At 33.9% G+C, this 20,899-nt stretch overlaps 1 protein-coding gene across 4 annotated transcripts in view; it reads left to right on the top strand.

The window, feature by feature from the left end:
• Positions 1-20,899, top strand: part of EXOC6 (exocyst complex component 6) — a 344,161-nt gene that overhangs the window by 197,607 nt on the left and 125,655 nt on the right. For all 4 annotated transcript variants that reach the window (XM_048218941.2, XM_026481664.4, XM_026481663.4 and 1 more), the window contains 6 exons: positions 864-1,016; positions 3,264-3,332; positions 11,561-11,644; positions 16,719-16,765; positions 16,886-17,006; positions 18,701-18,772. In XM_048218941.2, coding sequence (XP_048074898.1) covers positions 864-1,016; positions 3,264-3,332; positions 11,561-11,644; positions 16,719-16,765; positions 16,886-17,006; positions 18,701-18,772 — 546 coding nt within the window. The remainder of the gene's footprint in view (positions 1-863; positions 1,017-3,263; positions 3,333-11,560; positions 11,645-16,718; positions 16,766-16,885; positions 17,007-18,700; positions 18,773-20,899) is intronic.

Here is a 20,899-nt window from a genome sequence, read left to right as displayed (position 1 = left end):
TTGCTGTTATCAAACAAATAAAGGACAACTTTGGCAAGTGTGTGGAGAAATTGGAACCTTGCATACTGTTGAGGGAATGCAAAATAGCGTAGCTCTATTTTGAAGACGTTTCTCAAAAAGTTAAAAATAGAACTACAGTATGATGCAGGAAGCTCGTGCATCATTGTTCACAATATCCAAGATGTGGAAACAGTACAAAATGTCCATTGACAGATGAATGGATTAAGAAAATGCAGTAGATATGTACAGTGGTGTATGGTATACTATTCAGTACCTAAAAAGGAAATTATGAGGTATCTAAAGTAGAAAAATTCATAGAATCAGAGAGTGTAATAGTGGTTGCCAGGAACTGGGGGGAGGAAGAATGAGTTACTAATCAACAGGCATAAAGTTTCAGTTAAGATGAATAAACTCTAGAGGTCTGCTGTGCAACACGGTACCTATAGCCAGCAAGTATGTATTATATTATTAATATATTAATATAACAGTATATGTTAATTATGTAATAACGCATATACACTTTAAAACATGGGACTAGATCTCATGTTAAATATATTTACCACAGTAAAATAAAATTTGAAAAAAGAAAATGGAAGGAAACAAGAGTAGAAGTCAGTGTAATAGAAAACAAAATACATTAGGGAGGATTGAAAAACCAAGTTGATTCTTAGTCTTTTCAAATAATATTGATAACCCCTGGCACAACTGTTCAGAAAGAAGAATGAGAGCATAAATAATGAATAAAAAAATAAGACATCAGATCCTACACCCAAAGCCATTAAAAAGATAGGAAAATATGAAATTCTTGAACCCATTTGACCATAAGTGTTATAATAATGTGAATTTTTCTTTTTCTAAAATAGGCACAACAGCAGAAAACCTTCAATGTTGTTCTGCAGAAGCAAAATAATGTAAAGTTTGTGAAGAATGTGTACATAAATGATAGGATTCCAGAAGAAAGGAATGAAGTTGAATTGAAACGTGGATTTGAGGAAGAGGATGAGAATGAGGAGGAGGTGATGGAAGTTCATTCCTTCCTTTTTCCCTCTCTCTTTTTCTTCTTCCCTTCTTTTTTTCATGAATTTTTTTCTTTTGAGTTGTAATGTATGTCTTTGTGATTCTCAGTCTTCCCATGTGCAAATTGAATTTATGTAGATCAATTTGTAATGAGCTATTAGGGCAATGTGTCACCTGAAAGACTGCAAATTTGACAGATAAATAGGATATATTCTAGATTATATTTATAGGCCATGGATAGTTGAACCTAGGTGTTCTGCCATGATTAGCAGTAAAATTGTAAATGTAATGATTTTTTAATGATTAAAATGAGTAGTGATCACTCATTTTAATTATCTGTGGCAAACATTTAATTTCATGATGGCTTGACCTTACTGTTTAGACGAATACTGGAAAGCCTACTTTTTCTCTCAGTTTGTGCTGAGATACTGCAAAATGGTTCTAGTAGATTAAAGTTTTTTAATGCTTAAAAAAGTCTTGGCTCTAGAAAACTTGAAATTATCCTTAAGTATTCACTTTCTTTCATCTATATCTGAATTTATTCCTAATTTTATTTGCTTCTTTTACTCTCTATACAGGGTATTCTGTTGAGCCTACTTTTTGGCTTTTCCTTTGAATTTTTTTGAATTTAGTTAGTATCATGAGGAGCCTATTATTTATAAGTTTTGCCTTGTCAGTGAGATTTTAAATTCTTTTTCTAAGGACTTAGTCGGGGCACAGTATGAACTTATTAATTGATAAAAGAAGCCATATTAATATGTGCCCATGGCCTTCTCTGTGATGGGAGAACAACTGGGAGTTCAGTATGTATGTTTCTACTATATGCCTGAGGATGAGTGAAACTATATGTATTTATGTGTGTGTGTTATACACACATGTGTATATGTATGTATATGTTTGTATAAATGTGAATGTGCATGTATATATATACACATGTATGTGTGCACATGCAGTGAATGTCTGATATTGTGTGGGATATAGACAAATGAACTGCCTTAGACAGTTTAATGACTTCTTAATATGGAATTAGTGTGTCCTGATTAGTCTCTGGAAATTAATGTTTTTGAAATTTACTTTTTTGTTCTTTTTTAATCAATATTCAGAGAATCTCTATATTCTCTTCTCCCAAGCATGTTTGAGATACACAGTCTCTCTCCTTTAATTACTTTATAATCGAAAACACTCAACAATAATAGTAAATATGTAAAGAATGAACTGTTGAACAAATGCCAAAGCAATTGCAAAGCATTGTGTGTATATCGTAATGTTTTTATAGTTGATAAATGTTGTAACATGAAGTCCATGAATCTCCTTGCTGTCTTTAACTTATATTATCCAACAGTAAGCTAGTAGCTTGATAATTTTTATTTTTATTTTTTTATTTTTAAAATTATTTTTAAAAATTTTGGGGGGGAGGCAGAGGGAGAGGGAGACTTTTTTTTTTTTAAGATTTTATTTATTTATTTGACAGAGACAGCCAGTGAGAGAGGGAACACAAGCAGGGGGAGTGGGAGAGGAAGAAATAGGCTCCTAGCGGAGGAGCCTGATGTGGGGCTCGATCCCAGAACGCTGGGATCACGCCCTGAGCCGAAGGCAGACGCTTAACAAGTGCGCCACCCAGGCGCCCAGAGAAAGACTTTTTTTATTTTCTCTTTTTTTTTTTTTGAGAGAGAGAGTAAGTGTGGGGGTGGGGGTGTAGGGTAGGGCAGGGGAGAGGGAGAGAAAGAATCTTAAGCAGGCTCCATGCCCAGCGTGGAGCCTGTTGTGGGGTTCAGTCCCATGACCTCCAGATCATGACCTGAGTTGAGATCAAGAGTCGGACACTTAACCAACTGAGCCACCCAGGCACCCCAAGTTTGATAATTTTTAAGATGTAGTTTTATAAGGAGGGCATGTGTTGTGATGAGCACTGGGTGTTAATATGCAATTAATGAATTGTTGTACACTGTATCAAAAACTAATGATGTTGGCCAATTGAACATAATAGAAAAATAAATAAATAGAATGAAGATGGGGGAGGAAAAAAAAGAAACAATAAGGGAAAAGTGTATACCAGCTTGCTTACAGTTCTTGTCTCCAGAAGTAGAATTGGGTTTTATATTCTTTCTTTGTAGTCTTATGCATTGGCTACATTTAGAGTAATTAATATGTATTACTTTGGTAATCAGAAAAAAATTATGTTATTTCACAAATATAATTAAATAATAAACAATGAATGCCATAAAAAATGTGGTTTTATTTCTCAGGTCTTAACTGTTCAGGATCTGGTTGATTTTTCCCCTGTTTACCGATGTTTGCACATTTATTCTGTTTTGGTGAGTATTTTTCATATATGTATATTGTGTGTGTGTGTATATGTATATACACATAAATATTTGTCTAATAAAAAAGATATCTAAGCATTTTAGGCCTGCTTTGCTAAAGGCTGACCATAAGCTCTGTAAACTGTAAATCTTCATGCATAAATATTTTAATATCCCCTGTGAGTAAGGCACTTACTTTTTCTTTAAGTTATCATAGTCTGCTTTCAAGTGATGTATCACCGCATCTATATTATAAGAACCTTATGATAGTATACTTCCATCTCACCCTTCTTGCATTTGTACTACTGTATCACAATTGCTTTTAAATATGTTGCTTCTATATTTGCCTGCTCCTTCTACATTGCATTCATTTTTGGTTAAACAATTCTTTTTAAAAATAGTAACATTATTTTGATATAATTCATATACCAAAAAATTTACCCTTTTAAAGTATACAATTCAGTGGTTTTAGCATATTTATGAGGATGTGCAACTTTTAAAACTATTTCCAGAACATTTCATTTCTGAAGAAGGAAACCTCTTAACAATTAACAATCACTCCTCATTCTCCCCTACCTCCAGCCACTGGCAACCACTCATTTACTTTCTTTCTCTATGGATTTGCCTATTCTGGATATTTCAAATAAATAGAATCATAGTAAGTGTGGTCTTTTGTGTCTTGGCCTCTTTCACAAAGTTGGAAGTTGAGGTTATTTATTGAGATCTTTCTTCTTTAGACATTCACAGCTATAAATTTCCTTCTAACCACTGCTTTAGCTGCATTCCAGGAGTTTTGGTATATTGTGTTTTTGTTTCCATTCGTCCAAAAATATTTTCTAAATTCTTATTATTTGTTCTTTAACCCACAGGTATTTAGGAGTATGTTGTTTCATTTCCATATGTTTATGAATTTCCCAAAAGTTCTTCTGTTACTAAGTCCAAATTTAATCTTACTGTGGTCAGAGTTCGTATTTGTGACTTCAGTCCTTTTAAATTTATGGAGGCTTGTTTTATGGCCTAACATATGGTTTATCCTGGAGAATGTTCCATGAGCACTTGAGAAGAATGTGTATCTGGCTGTTGTTGGGTGGTATGTTCTGTAGACATCTGTTAGGTCTAGTTGATTTAATATTGTTATTCAGGTCTGTTTCCTTGTTGGTCTTATGCCTGTCTATCTGTTATTAAAAGTGGTAATATTGAAGTCTCCAACTGTTAACTGTTGAATTATCTGTTCTTTTAGTTTTGCCAATTTTGATTCATGCATTTTTGAGGCTCTGTTTTTAGGTGAATATATGTTTATAAATTGGTATATCTTCATGATGGATTAACCTTTTTTCGTTATAAAATGTCATTCTTCGTGTATTTTTTGGTTTAAAGTCTATTTTGGCTGATAAAAAGTATAACTACTTCTTAACTCTCTTTTGGTTACTGTTGACATGGTATATTTTTCCATCCTTTTATTTTCAATCTCTTTGCGTTTTTGAATCTTAGTGTGTCTCTTGTAGAATAGCATATAGATGAATTTTTAAAAATCCAGTCTGCCAATTTCTGCCTTTTTATTGAAGTGTTTCGTTCTTTTGCATTTAATGTAATTACTGATATGGACAGATTTATGCCTACCATTTGCTTTAATAGATCATGTCTTTTTTGTTCTATTCTTCCATTACTGTCTTCTTTTGCATTAAATGGATATTTTCTTATGAACCATTTTATATATGCATTAACATAATGTAGATTAGTAACATAAATAGATATATATTAGTTATATATACATATGTAATACAAATATATAAAAATATATAAATATACTATATGATAGTTAACATGTATATGTACGCACATATAATATATATGTTGGTCCTGGAGATTACATTTAACATCTTACCTGAAAACAATTTAGTTCATATTAATCCTCCTCCTTTGTGTTATTATTGAGATACTAATTACATCTTTATACGTTATAAACCATAATATAATTATTTCTTTATGCATTTGTTTTCTAAATCAGAAGAATGGAGTTACAAATTATACTGTCTTTATATTTACCTCTCTATTACTTTAACCTGGAACTCTTTATTTCTTCATGTGAATTAGAGTTACTGTCTAGTGTCCTTTTATTTTTGCATGAAGGGCTATAGTTAGTATTTCTTTCGGGGAAGGTCAACTAGCATCAAATTCTCTCAGTTTTTGTTTATCTGGGAATGCCTTAATTTCTCCTTTGCTTTTTAAGAGTAGTTTTGCTAGATACAGAATTTTTGGTTTTTTTTTCTTTCAGCACTTAGAAAATGACTACGGAAGGCATTTATAGTTAAGGCGTTTTGAGGTTGAAATTGGATTAAAGTGAAATTGAAATAATTGAAAAGAAATGGTAATTATGTTAATTAGAGCAAATAGAATTATCTTCTTTAGTTAACATCTTTTCTTTTAGCCCTCTATTAAAAGACAGGACCAACTCTGTACTAATGAACTGAGGTAAAAGCAATAAGCACAATATCAATGTAAACTTACTGTTTTACAAATTAGTGATGTTTCGAGTGTATTGAGCATTATTGAATAGACATGTAAAATTTTTTTTCTTTTTAAAGCTATAATAAATTGTACTATTGTATAAAAACAGTAATACTTTTAGTTTGTTCTGTGATGAAACAGTTCTTCAAATGTGTATGATTATAAAATACTTTAACTGCTCAGGTTCTTTTCAGATTTAGTATTTTATGAAGTTCTTAATTATCTCATTTGTTAAAGTGGCCTGTGTTGTGGTTTGATTCTTTTAAAACTCCTTTCAATTAGATGTTTTCATATAGGTTTTTGGGTTTGGTGGAGAAGAATGATTTTTGGCTTTGATAATGCTTAATTTATATGGGCCCAGTAAACTGCAGTGAGTGCCCATAGGCACTTCTGTTACTTTGTATTATCCTTCTTCTATGTCTGTATGATCTACAAAGATAGTGACCATGCGAGTGTTGTGTATTGCTCTTGCCCTAGTGCTTTTCATTGCATCTGATATTTCATAAAGATTTGCTGAATTAGTAATTGGCTCTTTAACACCACACTTAATTTTTAATAAAATTATTTTATGTATCTTTACCCTCTTAGCTTATATCAACAGGCACTAAGCCCTCTGAAAAACAATATATCTTTATACCTGGTGCAAAAAAGTGTTGAACCAATATTATGTGAGGTTTCAGTGTGGCTTCCCTGAGAATGATGCATTGGGTATTAAATTATGTTTCATTGTTCATGATTTAAAATTAGAAAAACAGCACAACTAAATGATCAAAATAATTTAAAGTCAGTGATAGAGAACCAATACAATGATAGGAAGTTTTAGACTCTAGTCAGGTTTTGATTTTTCAGAAATAATCTATGATTCAAATAGTCAAATATTCAAAATAAATGATTACTCTCAGAATTTATGTTATTGTAACTAACTGTTGATTTATAATTTTCAGTAACTTAATTCTTTATATATTTTTGTATCTTTGTAATATATAGGATTTATAAACTTCAGAAAGCTGCATTTTTATTAAAAGATATCAGTTTTGACTAATTCAGGCAGGACTTTTTTCCTTTTTACTGTGTAAATGATGTTCTGCTATTCTATGAATGTAAATAAACTTTCATTAGCATGAAAACTTCCGGTTGGTGTATATGACCAAAAATTGGTAAAAGTAAAACGACCAGAATTTAGTAAAGCTAATTCCTTCTTCTTACTATAGTTACTTTCCTTTCATTTGTTATTTGATTTAAGCTACTTTCTAGTAGTAACTGGGCAAATTATGTTCTCAGGTGATTTTCTTATTTGCAAAATATGGGTAACAATTTATAAAGCTATGTTGAGTATTAGAGTAAATATAAATAATAAAGTGCTTGGCATAGTACTCAGTATATAGTATCACTCAGTAAATGATAAAGGATTATTGTAGAAGGGTTTCATTAATACATAGTATTTAAAAGACTTGATTTTTTTTATGCTTTTTTTTTTTTTTCTTTGTTGGAGAGGGAGAGTGAGGTGAGGTGGAGGGGCAGAGGAAGAGAGAATCTTAAGCGGGCTCCATGCTAGGCATGGGGCTCAATCACACTACCTTGAGATCATGACCTGAGCTGAAATCATATGTCAGATGCTCAACTGACTGAGCACCTAGGTGCCCCCAGGACTAGGTTTTTTTATTGTAAGACCATTTTAGCCAAAGAACTCCATGTCCAAGATCCTTAAGGTAGCATTTCCCAAGCTCTGTTTGATGAAATGTCTGTTCTATGAAAGGAAAATAGGTATACTGTGGGGGAAAAAAGCTTCTCTTTGAAAAATCCCAAGAGCTATGTGAATTTCCTTAGCTGGCTGTATTGTAAATTTTGTGTGTTCAGGGACCATTTTTCTTAAAATAAGGAATACTGAAGGTAGTGTGAGATTTGCTGTCCTAGGGACTTCAGGGATTTTAAAGGCTTTCCAAAGGGTCCTGGCTTAGAATTTTTAAGGAAAGAATTTCTAGATCTTCTGCTTTTTCCTAGAAATGATCTGTCTGGGAACCCCAGCCTCCCTTCTCTTACTTGGGGTGCTCTGCCCAGATCCCCTTGTATCTCTTTTCATAACAGCTGGAAGTGCTTCAGAGTCCTCAGCCCTGGGGGGAGCATGGATCTTTATGCTGTATTATTATAGTGTTTTGCAATTTTTAGGTGTTCTAGATAGTACATATTATTTTGTTTTTATAGTTGAGGCAAAGGCTTAAAACTTTAGAATATATATTTGAGATACAGTGTTAGAACATTTTCTGTACATGTGTTAAGGAGCTTTCACATCAGCGTGCACTTCTCTGGGTCATCAGTTCTAGTATCTACCTGACACTGTGCCTGCATTTGCTCCTTTATTTTCCCAATTTGATCCATACTCTAACTATGATATTTGGTATTTTGAGATGAACTCTGAGTACAAAGCTGTACCATGACATAGGGTGTCAGTTGTTGGTGTGACTGGATGTATTGCATCAATAAAAGAACATGTTTCTCCCCTTAAAAAAAAGTCCCTCTGCAGTATAACTTATCCTTTACAGTTTTACTGTGGTATCAGGCTGAAGCCTGTTTTCTTGAAGACTTTTTTGGCTGAATCCAGCACCTTTGATTGGCTTCCTCTCATTCCCTCTCTTGCTTTTCTCACTTCTTGAACAGTCTCCCTTTTGAGCACTTCCTTATTGTATCACTTGGTGTCTGTTTCTAGAAAAGTTACCTAAGATATTGCTTATTATTTCACAGGGTCAGCTATCTGGGAATAGCTTTAGCTGGGTGGTTCTGGCTCACAGTCTCTCATGAGGTTCCATTCAAGATGTCAGTGAGGGCTATAGTCCTCTGAAGCTTGACAGGACTTGGGATATTTGCTTCTGTTATGACTGTTGGCAGAAGGCCTCAGTTCCTTGCCACATGGGCTGTCTACAAAGCTGACTGACAATCCTCATGACATGGCAGCTGGCTTCCCTAAAATGAGTGATCTGAGGGAGGCTGATATGGAAGCCGTAACGTCCTTTATAATGTAATATCAGAAGTGACATACCTTTACTTCTTTTTTTTTTTAAGATTTTATTTATTTATTTTATTAAAGAGAGCATGAATGGGGAAAGGGGCAGAGAGAGGGAGAGAAGCAGACTCCCCACTGAGCGCAGAGGCCAATGCAGGGCTGGATCTCACAACTCTGAGATCGTGACCTAAGCCAAGACCGAGTCAGGAGCTTAACCGAATAAGTCATCTCAGGCACCCCACTTTCACTTCTGCTACATCCTACTGGTCACACAGATCAACCCTGGTAGAATGTGGGATGGGACTATACAAGAGATATTTGGGGGCCATCTTGGAGGCTACCATACTTACTTCATTTTTTTTTTTTTTAAGATTTTATTTATTCATTTGACAGAGAGACAGCCAGCGAGAGAGGGAACACAAGCAGGGGGAGTGGGAGAGGAAGAGGCAGGCTCCCAGTGGAGGAGCCTGATGCGGGGCTCGATCCCAGAACACCGGGATCACGCCCTGAGCCAAAGGCAGACGCTTAACGACTGAGCCACCCAGGCGCCCCATACCATACTTACTTCATAAAAGAAATACCTATCATTCACTGATACCATTGTATTAATCCTTCACTGCTGCGACCATTGTGCCTTGTCTTGATGTGTAAAAACTTCCAAACGACAAATAAGAAGTGTCCTTTAATGATTAATTAAGGGAAGGGTTTCTTTCTTTCTTTTCTTGTGCAGAAAAGGATAAACCATGTTAAAAACACTGTATTTTGTCCAGAGCTATTCTTAGTTCTGATATATGGTAGGTAGTAATGACATAGGTGGAAGTAATGACAGTTTTCATTTAAGGTCCTGATCTCTTTTGTTCCCCAGCTGTTGACAATGAATATAGTGCTTTTAAGAGGGAGTACTATGAGAGTACAGAAGTAAGAACATAGGAAAATTTGAATGCAAAACTGTGTCCTGTGTGTTTATATATAAACAGTGCTTTTGGCTAATCTTAATACTCATCCCTATTATGTGTCATTTTCTGTAAAGAAAAACCTTTAAACATCTAAAATAATATGAGTTAGTGAAGCGGAATCTTTTAAACATAACTGGAGTATTTTCTGGGGCTGCCAGATTTTTGAAGTTACATTGACTAACCCATTCTTTCATAGAAGTTGTGATTCAGAAAAACTGTTAAAAGCCATTTTGTCAAATTGTATCATAAGTGGAAGTCCAGTTACATGTGTAATATTTTTGACTTCATATTAAAATAAAAGCTGGCTGCCAGCCTGATTAGTTTCTAGCATGATCACCATCTCTAACAAAATTCATATGTTATTCCTGACTTTTATACTTGGTTTTATTTTCTTGTTTCCAAAATTTAATACTAAAGTGTTATATATGTCCACACATTTACTGAAGGCATATTGTATTTTTTTATCGTACTCCTCTTTTTGTAAATAACTTAGAATTCTGTCTGCATATTACATTGCGTTATTATAAATTAACTAATGAGAAACAGCATTTAAGTAATGAGAAGTGATTTATTACCTTGTTTTTAAGGTACACGAATGGATAAAACAATCGTATTGGATTTAAATAATCTTAATCTTGATGACTTTCATAATTTTATAATTTATTTCTTAGTGGTTTTCATCATATAATATTCCACAATGCATGTTAACATGTTTATTTGAATTGAAGTGTTAAGTTAGACTTTTCCTGAGGGATAGTAAATACAATTGACTTAATAGAAGTTTGATTGTGAGGACTGGCTTTGCTAATAGTTTTTAGGGGGGGCATATATCGGTAAATTAAATTCACTAAATCTGCAGCTCAGAGGTTTTTTTTTTTTTTTAAGATTTTTTATTTATTTGACAGAGATAGAGACAGCCAGCGAGAGAGGGAACACAAGCAAGGGGAGTGGGAGAGGAAGAAGCAGGCTCTCAGCGGAGGACCCTGATGTGGGGCTCAATCCCAGGACTCTGGGATCACACCCTGAGCCAAAGGCAGATGCTTAACGACTGAGCCACCCAGGTGCCCCCAAAAACTTATTCTTGACATTCAGTATGAAATACCATTTCAGTGTTTTTGTTTTGTTTTGTTTGCACGTGTTAAAGAATTTTTTTATTATTTCCATGTGAGAGAACCAAAGAGATATTATAATCAGTTCACAGAAAAAGTCATATAACAGGAAAATTATATGGAGTAAAGGAATGTTGAGAGGAATTGCAAATGGAGGCAAAATTAAAGAGGGAGGAAATCAATTAAAATCATTACCAGACAAAATACTATTTATCAGTTACCTAAACATAGAAAGAGATGCAAAATAGCTCAAAGACAGTGAACAGAACTAGAATCCGATAACCTGAAAGGATATGATATAAATGATGCAGTTTCCATTGAAACACACAAAAACCATTTCAGTGTTTATATTCCATTTGTTCGAAATTTTAAAATGACTCTTAGGGGTAAAGAAGTTATCTGTTTGGGTGCTTAGGTGGCTCAGTTGGGTAAGTGTCCGACTCGTGATTTTGGCTCACGTCATGATCTCAGGGTCGTGAGATCAAGTCCTGCATCATGCTCACTGCTCAGTGGGGAGTCTGCTGGAGATTCTCTCTCTCCCTCTCCTTCTGCTCCTCCCCCCACTCATGCTCTGTCTCTCTCTCTCAAATATATAAATAAACCTCAAAAACAAAAAGTTATCTGTTCTGTAGGTGTGTGTGTTTCATTACTCTGCTGGTTTTACTTTAGGGTGATGAAGAAACATTTGAAAATTATTACCGAAAACAAAGAAAGAAACAAGCAAGACTTGTATTGCAACCCCAATCAAATATGGTAAGTATGTGAAAATTTTGAATTGGTTTTGTTGTCACTTTTTGCCTCTTACCCTGCTTTAATTTCTTCAAAGCATGTATTACTATTCATTCAACAACAAATACTTATTAAATACCTACCATTCCCAATAATTGGTTTAGGTGCTAAAGGTACAGCAGTGAACAAAACAGGTAAGTTCCTTCTCTCATGAGCGTACATTCTCTTAGGGAAGATAGATAGTAAACAAAATAGGCAGTGAATAAATAAAGATATAAACAAGTAGATATTCAAACTATCAGGGAGTGATAATTCATTTCTGACAATATGGTGGACTATGTAGTTTGATAAATTGTTCTAGTGAAAAAACAAAGATGCTGGATAAAACATTTAAAAAATTTTAAAGTTATTTTTAAATGCACCGAGGATTTGGTAGAAAAGTATAGTCAGGACAAAAATTAAGTGAATATGGAATTGCTCCATATGTCAGTTATGGTGATAAATATGTGACTAGATGTGTTTGTGAAAACTGATAGAAACAGTGCGTGAAAAAGTGAGTTTTATTGTATGTAACTTATACACCAATATATCCAACTATAAAACAAAACAGGAAAACCTAAATGAAGGCAGAAATCCAGATAGATTTGGGGTGCCTGGGTGGCTCAGTCAGTTAAGCATCTGCCTTAGGCTCGGGTCCTGGGATTGAGCCCCATGTCAGGGAACCTGCTTCTCCCTCTCCCTCTGCCTGTCACTCACCCTGCTCGTGCTCTCTCTCTGTGTCAAATAAATAAATAAAATCTTAAAAAAAAATAGATAGGTTTAATGAAGCGGTAGTTGTGGCTTTTATCTTAGGGGCATCTGCTGAATGGGAAAGCATGAATTTGGAGGACATGGGAATACAGAGGCCTAAGCCCAGAGCCACCCAAAGTAGCTGATAAGAGGTTGTCTCCCTTAGAAAGTGCAGACTCCACATAATTAGAGGCTCTTTATTAGGATTATCTAGAGATCAAAAACATCTCAGAGCACCTCACTGGCTCAGTCAGGAGACCATGCAACTCTTAATCTTGGAGTCATGAGTTTGAGCCCCTGTTGGATATAGAGATTACTTAAAAATAAATAGATAGATAGATAGATAGATAGATATAATGTTATAAAAAAAATCTAACAAAACCTCTCCGTTCTTTCTTCTAAACAGTATAGGGAAATTGCCTATCTTAAGTGTCGGTGCTGAAGGAACAAGGGGACAAAGATCTCTGAGAACACATAACAGGCCGTTTCTCAAACGTGTTTGCAAACCAAATTTATTCTATTTGAATAGTCAAAAAAAATCTCAAGTTGAAAATTTAGTTTGAAGTTATTCCATGCTGATATTGCCTAGTAGAAGCAAGTGCATATCTCTGAACTTTCATGTCATAGTTTCAAGGAAAATTAGCAAATCACAGTAAAAAATAATTATCAGGGCGCCTGGGTGGCTCAGTCGTTAAGCGTCTGCTTTCGGCTCAGGTCATGATCCCAGGGTCCTGGGATCAAGCCCTGCATCGGGCTCCCTGCTCAGCAGGAAGCCTGCTTCTCCCTCTCCCACTCCCCCTGCTTGTGTTCCCTCTCTTGCTGTGTCTCTTTCTGTCAATTAAATAAAACCTTTAAAAAAAATAATTATCAAACAAATGAGAATCATTAAAAATATTGGCAACAGAAATAAATCCCAAGAGAATTTCAGTATTTGAATTATTAGCCATTTAATATAATAACTCTATTTAATATATTTAAAGAAATTAAAGACAAGCTTGCTGATATAAATAGGGAGCAAGAAACTGTAAAGAATGACCAAAATGAAAAAAAATCAAGTAGAATACCTAGAAATTAAAGATGTATTAATCAAACTTAAAAATTTTATGAATATTGGGTTTAGTAATTGGTGAATTCTCTTAGTCGATCTGAAGAAATTATCTAGAAAGCCTCACAGAGAGACAAGAGGATAAAAATACAGAAGACAGAGAGGATACAGAGAGAAAGTCTAACATATCTAGTTGGAGTTACAGAAAGAGAGGATAGAACAAGTGGGACAGAAGAGTATTGGAGGGCATAATGGCTGAGAATTTTCCATTATGGACAGGAAATAGAAACTTAGGTAGTCAAGCCCAAGGAATCCCAAGTAGGTTAAATAGAAAGAAATACACTCTGGGAGACCATATGGTTAAACTGCAGAACACAAAGATAAAGAGAAAATAGAAGACCTGAAAAATAGTATCAGCTAACTTGAGCTAATTGACATTTATTGAATACTCCAGCCCAAATAGCAGAATACATAAGCCTTTCAAATGCATGTAGAAGGTTTATCAAGATAGATCATATTCTGGGCTATAAAATAAATCTCAACAAATAGAAAAAACTTGAAATCATACAAAGTATGTCTTTTGATCATGAGATAATTAAATTATCTATATGTAAAAAAATGAGTATAGACTTTTACCTCAGCAATTCAAGAAATGGATCATGGACCTAAATGCAAGAGCTAAAATTACAAAACTTTTAGAAAAACAAAGGTTTTTCTGATCTTGGGTTAGGTAGTATTTTCTTAGATGAGTTACATAAAGCATGAACCATAAGAGGAAGAGATTGATAAATTGAACATCAAAATGAAAACTCTTCAAAAGGCATTGTCAAGAAAGTGAAAAGACAAGGCACAGGTAGGGAGGAAATATTTGCAAAACTCATGTCTAACAAAGGGCTTGTATTAAGAATATACAAAGAATTTGCGTAACTAAATAATTAAAGACAAACTAATGGATAAGAGATCCAGGTAGACATTTTACTAGATACACAGATGAAAAATAAGCACATGAAAAGATGTTCAGTACCATTTTTCATCAGAGAAATGCAAATTAAAGCCACAACGAGATACCACTACAGACCTACTAGAATGGCTAAAATTAAAGATTGATAATAGCAAGTGCTGGTGAGATGTGGAACAGCTGGAACTCTCATACACTTCTGGTGGTATAAAAATTATGCTGCCACTTTGGAAATTGTTTGGCAATTTGTTATAATGTTAAGCATACACTTATCATACAACCCAGCAGTCTTGCTCCTAGGTTTTTAGCCACAAGAAAGGAAAACAATGAAATATTTTAAATGCTAAAGGAAAATAACTGTTAACCTAGGATTCTATATCTGGTGAAAGGAAGGCAAAGATAGACATTTTCAGACAAAGAAGAGGGGAGTTGGCTACTAAGATACCCTTACTAAGGAAATTCTAAAGCATTTACTTCAGGCAAAAGGAAAGTGATGCCAAATGGAAGATATGAGGGGCGCCTGGGTGGCACAGCGGTTAAGCGTCTGCCTTCGGCTCAGGGCGTGATCTTGGCGTTATGGGATCGAGCCTCACATCAGGCTCCTCTGCTGTGAGCCTGCTTCTTCCTCTCCCACTCCCCCTGCTTGTGTTCCCTCTCTCGCTGGCTGTCTCTCTCTGTCAAATAAATAAGTAAAAATCTTAAAAAAAAAAAAGAAGATATGAGATGCTGGAAGGAATGAATAGCAAAAAAAGTATAAATACGTGGGCGAATCTATGTCAACTGTAGAAAGTAATGTTAATAAAATATTATAGATTTTAAAATGAGATAGAATTAAAATGCACAACAACAAAAGTACAAACTTGAGGTGGGAGTTAATGAAATGAAACTGTGTTACAATTTGCTGAATTGTCCAGAAGAGTAAAAATATTGATTTTAGTTTGATTATTTAAGTTTGCATAATATAATTTTTGGAGTAACCAGTAAAAGAGTAGAAACAGAGTATATACTTTCATATAATATAAAAAGATCTAAACTGATAAAAAAATAAAATATGCATGTCTTAGAATTGTTAAAAAATGATAATTGAAACCTATAAGCACTTGATAACATTGACTCAAAAATGTGTAATGCCAGATTGCCACAACTAAAAGGATAAATAGAAAATCCATAGTGGATTTTTAAGCATGTCTCTAATAAATCAAGTAGATAGAATATCAATAAGAATACACAACATGCTTAATAGACTTGATCTAATGAACCATGTAGAAGCCTGTTTCATCAACTATAGAAACATCTTCTTTTCAAGCACACATGACACATTGTAAAATGTGACTATATGCATGTTATAAAGCAAGTTCTCAAGAAGTGTCAAACATCTGGTGTTATGTAAACTCCTTTCTCTCTGATCATAGTATTTTAAAGCTAAAAGGTAAAAACATTTCTTTTCCCACAACCTAAAAAAACTGCAGATGTTTGAAATTTTTTTTTTTTTTTAAAGATTTTATTTATTTAGTTGACAAAGACAGAGACAGCCAGCGAGAGAGGGAACACAGCAGGGGGAGTGGGAGAGGAAGAAGCAGGCTCATAGCAGAGGAGCCTGATGTGGGGCTCGATCCCAGAACGCCGGGATCACGCCCTGAGCCGAAGGCAGACGCTTAACGACTGCGCCACCCAGGCACCCCCGATGTTTGAAAATTTTGATTGCATTTATGAAATAGCAAAATACAACATTTGAACTTAATTAAAATTATGAAATATTTCATGTAATAAACTTCTAAGAATGAAATTCAAATAATCAGTTATTTTCCTGTATGCCTTTTGTTAAAATTATTAACAGGCAATTATGGCTCATTTATAAGGAATTTGACTTCTATTACGAATGAGATATAAAGTCATTTGAAGGTTTTTAGCAGAAGATATAATGATCTGATTACTCTTTGAAAATTATCATTCTGATAGGTATCTGGAGAATAGACTATGGGGAACAAGCCTGAAAGCTGGGGAGACTGTGTAGGAGAAAGATGTAATAGCACAAGTAAATTATGGTGGCTTGAACTAGCTTGCTAAGAAGAGGGTTCTGAAATCATATTTACTTTTTAACTTGTTTATTGTCTGTCTCCTTTTTTGAGTATAAGTTCCATGAGGGTAAGGGCTTTTTGGTTTTTACTAGTGTATCTCTGGTGCTTTAAAAATGTGTGCAGCATACAGCAAACCCTCTAAATATTTAAATGTTGTAGTGACTTGGAAGTTACTTTTATGTTACCATTATTTATTGGTTTAAATTGATTTTTATTTTTCATTTGAAGCATGAAACAGTTGATGGCTATAGAAGATATTTCACTCAAATTGTAGGGTATGTATCTAATATGGAAATAACTTATTTTTATATTATGTTAAATGTCAGAACTGCTTGTTTTCTATTTGGACTTTAATTTTTTTTTTAACACACGATGTTGGTAATTATTGTTTTTAGGTTCTTTGTGGTGGAAGATCACATTTTACATGTGACCCAAGGATTAGTAACCAGGGCATACACTGATGAACTTTGGAACATGGCCCTCTCAAAGATAATTGCTGTCCTTAGAGCTCATTCAGTAAGTCAGACAAATTATGTTACTAAATTTTTAATTCAGTTACTTCAGGAACTTCTGAAATGTATAATGTCAGAAGAAAACCATGCCTCTGTCATTCTGCATTTTTTGGTAACAGGTCAGATTTGGAAGTAGTTATGTTAGGCTTTACTGGGCTGTGCTTTTGCAGCTGACTGGGGCTTCCCAAGGCACTTTTAGTCCAGCATTATAGGAAATGAAGAATTAGGCTGGTCTCATTAGTCTCAACTGACCTCTTCATTAGATCACTGAAAAGCACCGTGAAGAAAGGGTTTTTAATTATCATTCCAAATTCTTTGTTTCCAAAATAAACTCCACCATTAAAACTCAATTGAACTTGTTCTTTGACATTTATAATGTGTTTGCAGTAATACAATTACAGATTTCTTAAAAATATGCAATTGTCAAAATTTGAACTCATTTGAAATAATGAACCTTTATGTAATGAGAGATTTTTTTAATGAATGAAAATAAAATCAAATATTTGCATAATATACCTTTTGTGGAAATGATGTTAGTGTTATTTATAAAGATTGTTGAAATTAATAATTGCTTATTATAGACTTTTTCTTAAGACAGTTTTAGTAGTTTACCTTCAGTAAAATCTCCCCATACTTAAAATATTGTAATTATTATTAATAATTTTATTACTGAGAATAGAGATTGAAAATATTTTAAAGGATTATTAGCTTATATAGTATTTAGATTATAAATGTACTACATTTTTATTTATAGGATTGTAGATTCTTTATATAGTATTTGTCCAATGAGCTATAACTTTTTCTAACATATTAATAAAGAACAATATGTTTTATCATGGTTTACATTCAGACCTGAATATGTAAAATTATAGTATGCTTCCTGTTAATTATATGACATCAAATACAAAGTCACAAGGTATTAAAAGCAACATATCACACTAAAAATCTTATTAAATGCTATTAAGGGAACAGAGTAAGTTTCACTATCCCTTTGAAACTAATTAGTTTCTTTTGGTGAATTAATTAGAAAATACTTCAATTGTCATTCTTTTTTTTTTTTTTTAAGATTTTTTTTTTTTTTTTTTTTTATTCATTCGACAGAGATAGAGACAGCCAGAGAGAGAGGGAACACAAGCAGGGGGAGTGGGAGAGGAAGAAGCAGGCTCATAGCAGAGGAGCCTGATGTGGGGCTCGATCCCATAACGCCGGGATCACGCCCTGAGCCGAAGGCAGACGCTTAACCGCTGTGCCACCCAGGTGCCCCACATGGGATCAATTGTCATTCTTATATTGGAAAAAAGTGATATGTCTCTTTTATAAGAGAATACAAAATAATAGAAAAGTAAAAATATATGATCGATATATAAACCATTTTTCAGTTTAGTTCCTTAAAATCTAGAGACTTAGAAATATAAGCATCATTGCTTTGACCAAAGGTTAGCACATGCATATTTTAGGAAAATTTCTTTTCATATAATACAGATTCTTCAGGTACATTATGTTATGGTCTTTCCCTAAGAATTTTTACTGAATAGAGGAAACCAGCCATGGATCTAACTAATAACCAAGATTTTAAATTTATTATAAGTCTGGCATACCGAAGGGAACAGTTTCAGGTTTTATTTGTTTTTAACCAAATGACTCAGGTTTTTATTTGCTTCTTTGTTTGTATTTCATCCCTCAACCTCTCTCCCCCAGTCTTACTGTACTGATCCTGATCTTGTTCTGGAGCTGAAGAATCTCATTGTAATATTTGCAGATACTCTGCAGGTGGGTGATAATCTAATATTCATTTAATGGCTATTTTGACTACTTGAAGGTATACAAAATATAGAACATGCTCATTTATTTTATTATGGACGAATGGTAGTAAATTAGTAATAACCAGATGTTTGCTTATGTATTGGTATTCCCTCTTACCCAAGATTTTTCATTCTTCCCTGCTTCCTGATTATGAAGCTTGGACAGAACTCAGGAAATATTACCATCTTTTAAAATATTGGTCATTCAGTTAAAGTTTTTGTTTGTTTAGATAAAGTATTTTTGTAGTTTAAAAAAATGCATGGTGTAGTAGAAAGAACTCTGAACTAGAAATGAGAAGATATAAGTTCTGCCTTAAGACAAGGAGCATGGGCTCTGGGAGTCACACAAGACCCTGAGTTTGTATTCCACCTCTGCTGTTGACTAATTGTATGTTTACAAGTTTTCTAAGCTTTAGATCCTCATTGGTAAAAATGGGTTTATTACTAGTTTTCGGAATTGTTTTGAGTTTTAAGTGTGATAACAAATATGAAAACATACAGTTTGAAAGCTGTATCCACTCATTTCCTTCCTAATTTCAGGTGTACTATGACTGTGAGCAAATCACTTCACTTCTTTGTGTCTTGTTTTTTTCTTTTTAAAAATAAGATTAAAATTGAATTGTCTCAAAACTCAATGCCTTTTCAGTATCAGAGTTTTCAGCGTGTCCCTTTTTCTTCATCGTGGATGGTCAAGAATTGATTGCATTTTGTTTTCATGTTTAAACTTTTGGGATTTTTATGGTTGGAAGAACATATTGTGAAATATAGATTAGCATTTTCCAAAGTGTGATAATAGATATTAATTTAAAAAGAGTTCTGTGTTCTAAACATTTGGGAAATAAGTGAAGTAAAACAGGTATCTCCACTGAAAGCCTTTCTCAGAGCAAATTTATACCATATGATTCCAAAAGGAAGGTGCTTATGCAGCATTTTCCCAATATACTTGACCCTTGAATCTTTTTTCCCCCATATGACGTCTTGTAGATCTAGAGCTTCATATAATATGCTTCGGGAAATGCTAATTTAAACGATTTGCTTCATCCAAGAATCTTTCCATCCTAGAATAATAGTTGTCTACCTTATTCTTAAAACTAAGAAGATTCCATGTACTCCTTTGGTAAATTATTTTATTGTCTTATATCTTTATTAGTTTCTCTGCCTTATACTATAACACTAGGGTAATATGGATTTTTTTGTTTTCACAAATTTTGTGACAAATGTATCTGTAATACTGATTCCTCTGCAAAAAAAAAACAAAACAAAAAACAAAAAACTTTTGGTAAGTTTTATTGGAAACTACCTTAATATTTTAGGCCTATCTCTAAGTAACTTGAAGGAGTTTTGCTATCTTTAATGACTAAAAGCATTACTACTCAAAGCATGCTGGGGATACCACTGACTGGTCTGGAAAGGGTTACTAGTCCATAAACTGTTATGGATCCATAGCAAAAAAGGAGCTTCTGTCAGAATGTAAATCAGCTACATCACTAAGTACAAAATTTAGCTCAACTGGCATTTATTTTGTAGCAAGATTTTCTTGATCTAGATTAGCCACATTGATTTACATTCTGGTACAAGCTCCCATTGTAAACCATAATGAACTGTTCTGAACTGGTACTTTGAGTACAACTGAATTTAGAATATGTGGTGTGGTTCCAAGGATCTCTAGAGAATTGGAGAAGAGTAATAAACAATATTCAGGTAAGAGAGGTATTAGAAAGTAAAACAGTAATGGATGTATAAACCCTTGTAAGTATACCTTTCTAATCTTACTGCTTTGAAATAAGATTAAGGAAGATAAACCAATCCTTATTACTTATTTAGAAATTTTGCAGTGTTTTCATTCTACTGAAAATTGACAAGCTGAGTATTAGTCGGGTCTTATACATAATTAATAAATGCTGACTTTTCAAGTTACAATTTTTTTTTTAGAGAAAGAGTGGTGGGGAGGGGCAGAGGGAGAGACTCTCTGGCAGGCTCCATGCCCAGCGTGGAGCCCAACAAGCCAGAGATCATGACCTGAGCCAAAATTAAGAGTGGGGACACAACTGACTGAGCCACCCCGGCACCCCTCATATTATACCTTTTAATTGAA

Source organism: Ursus arctos, unplaced genomic scaffold (assembly GCF_023065955.2).
Source record: "Ursus arctos isolate Adak ecotype North America unplaced genomic scaffold, UrsArc2.0 scaffold_7, whole genome shotgun sequence".
In the NCBI taxonomy this organism is placed as follows: domain Eukaryota; kingdom Metazoa; phylum Chordata; class Mammalia; order Carnivora; family Ursidae; genus Ursus; species Ursus arctos.
Note: the sequence above shows the minus strand (reverse complement) of the source record. Positions and strands in the feature narration are given on the sequence as shown.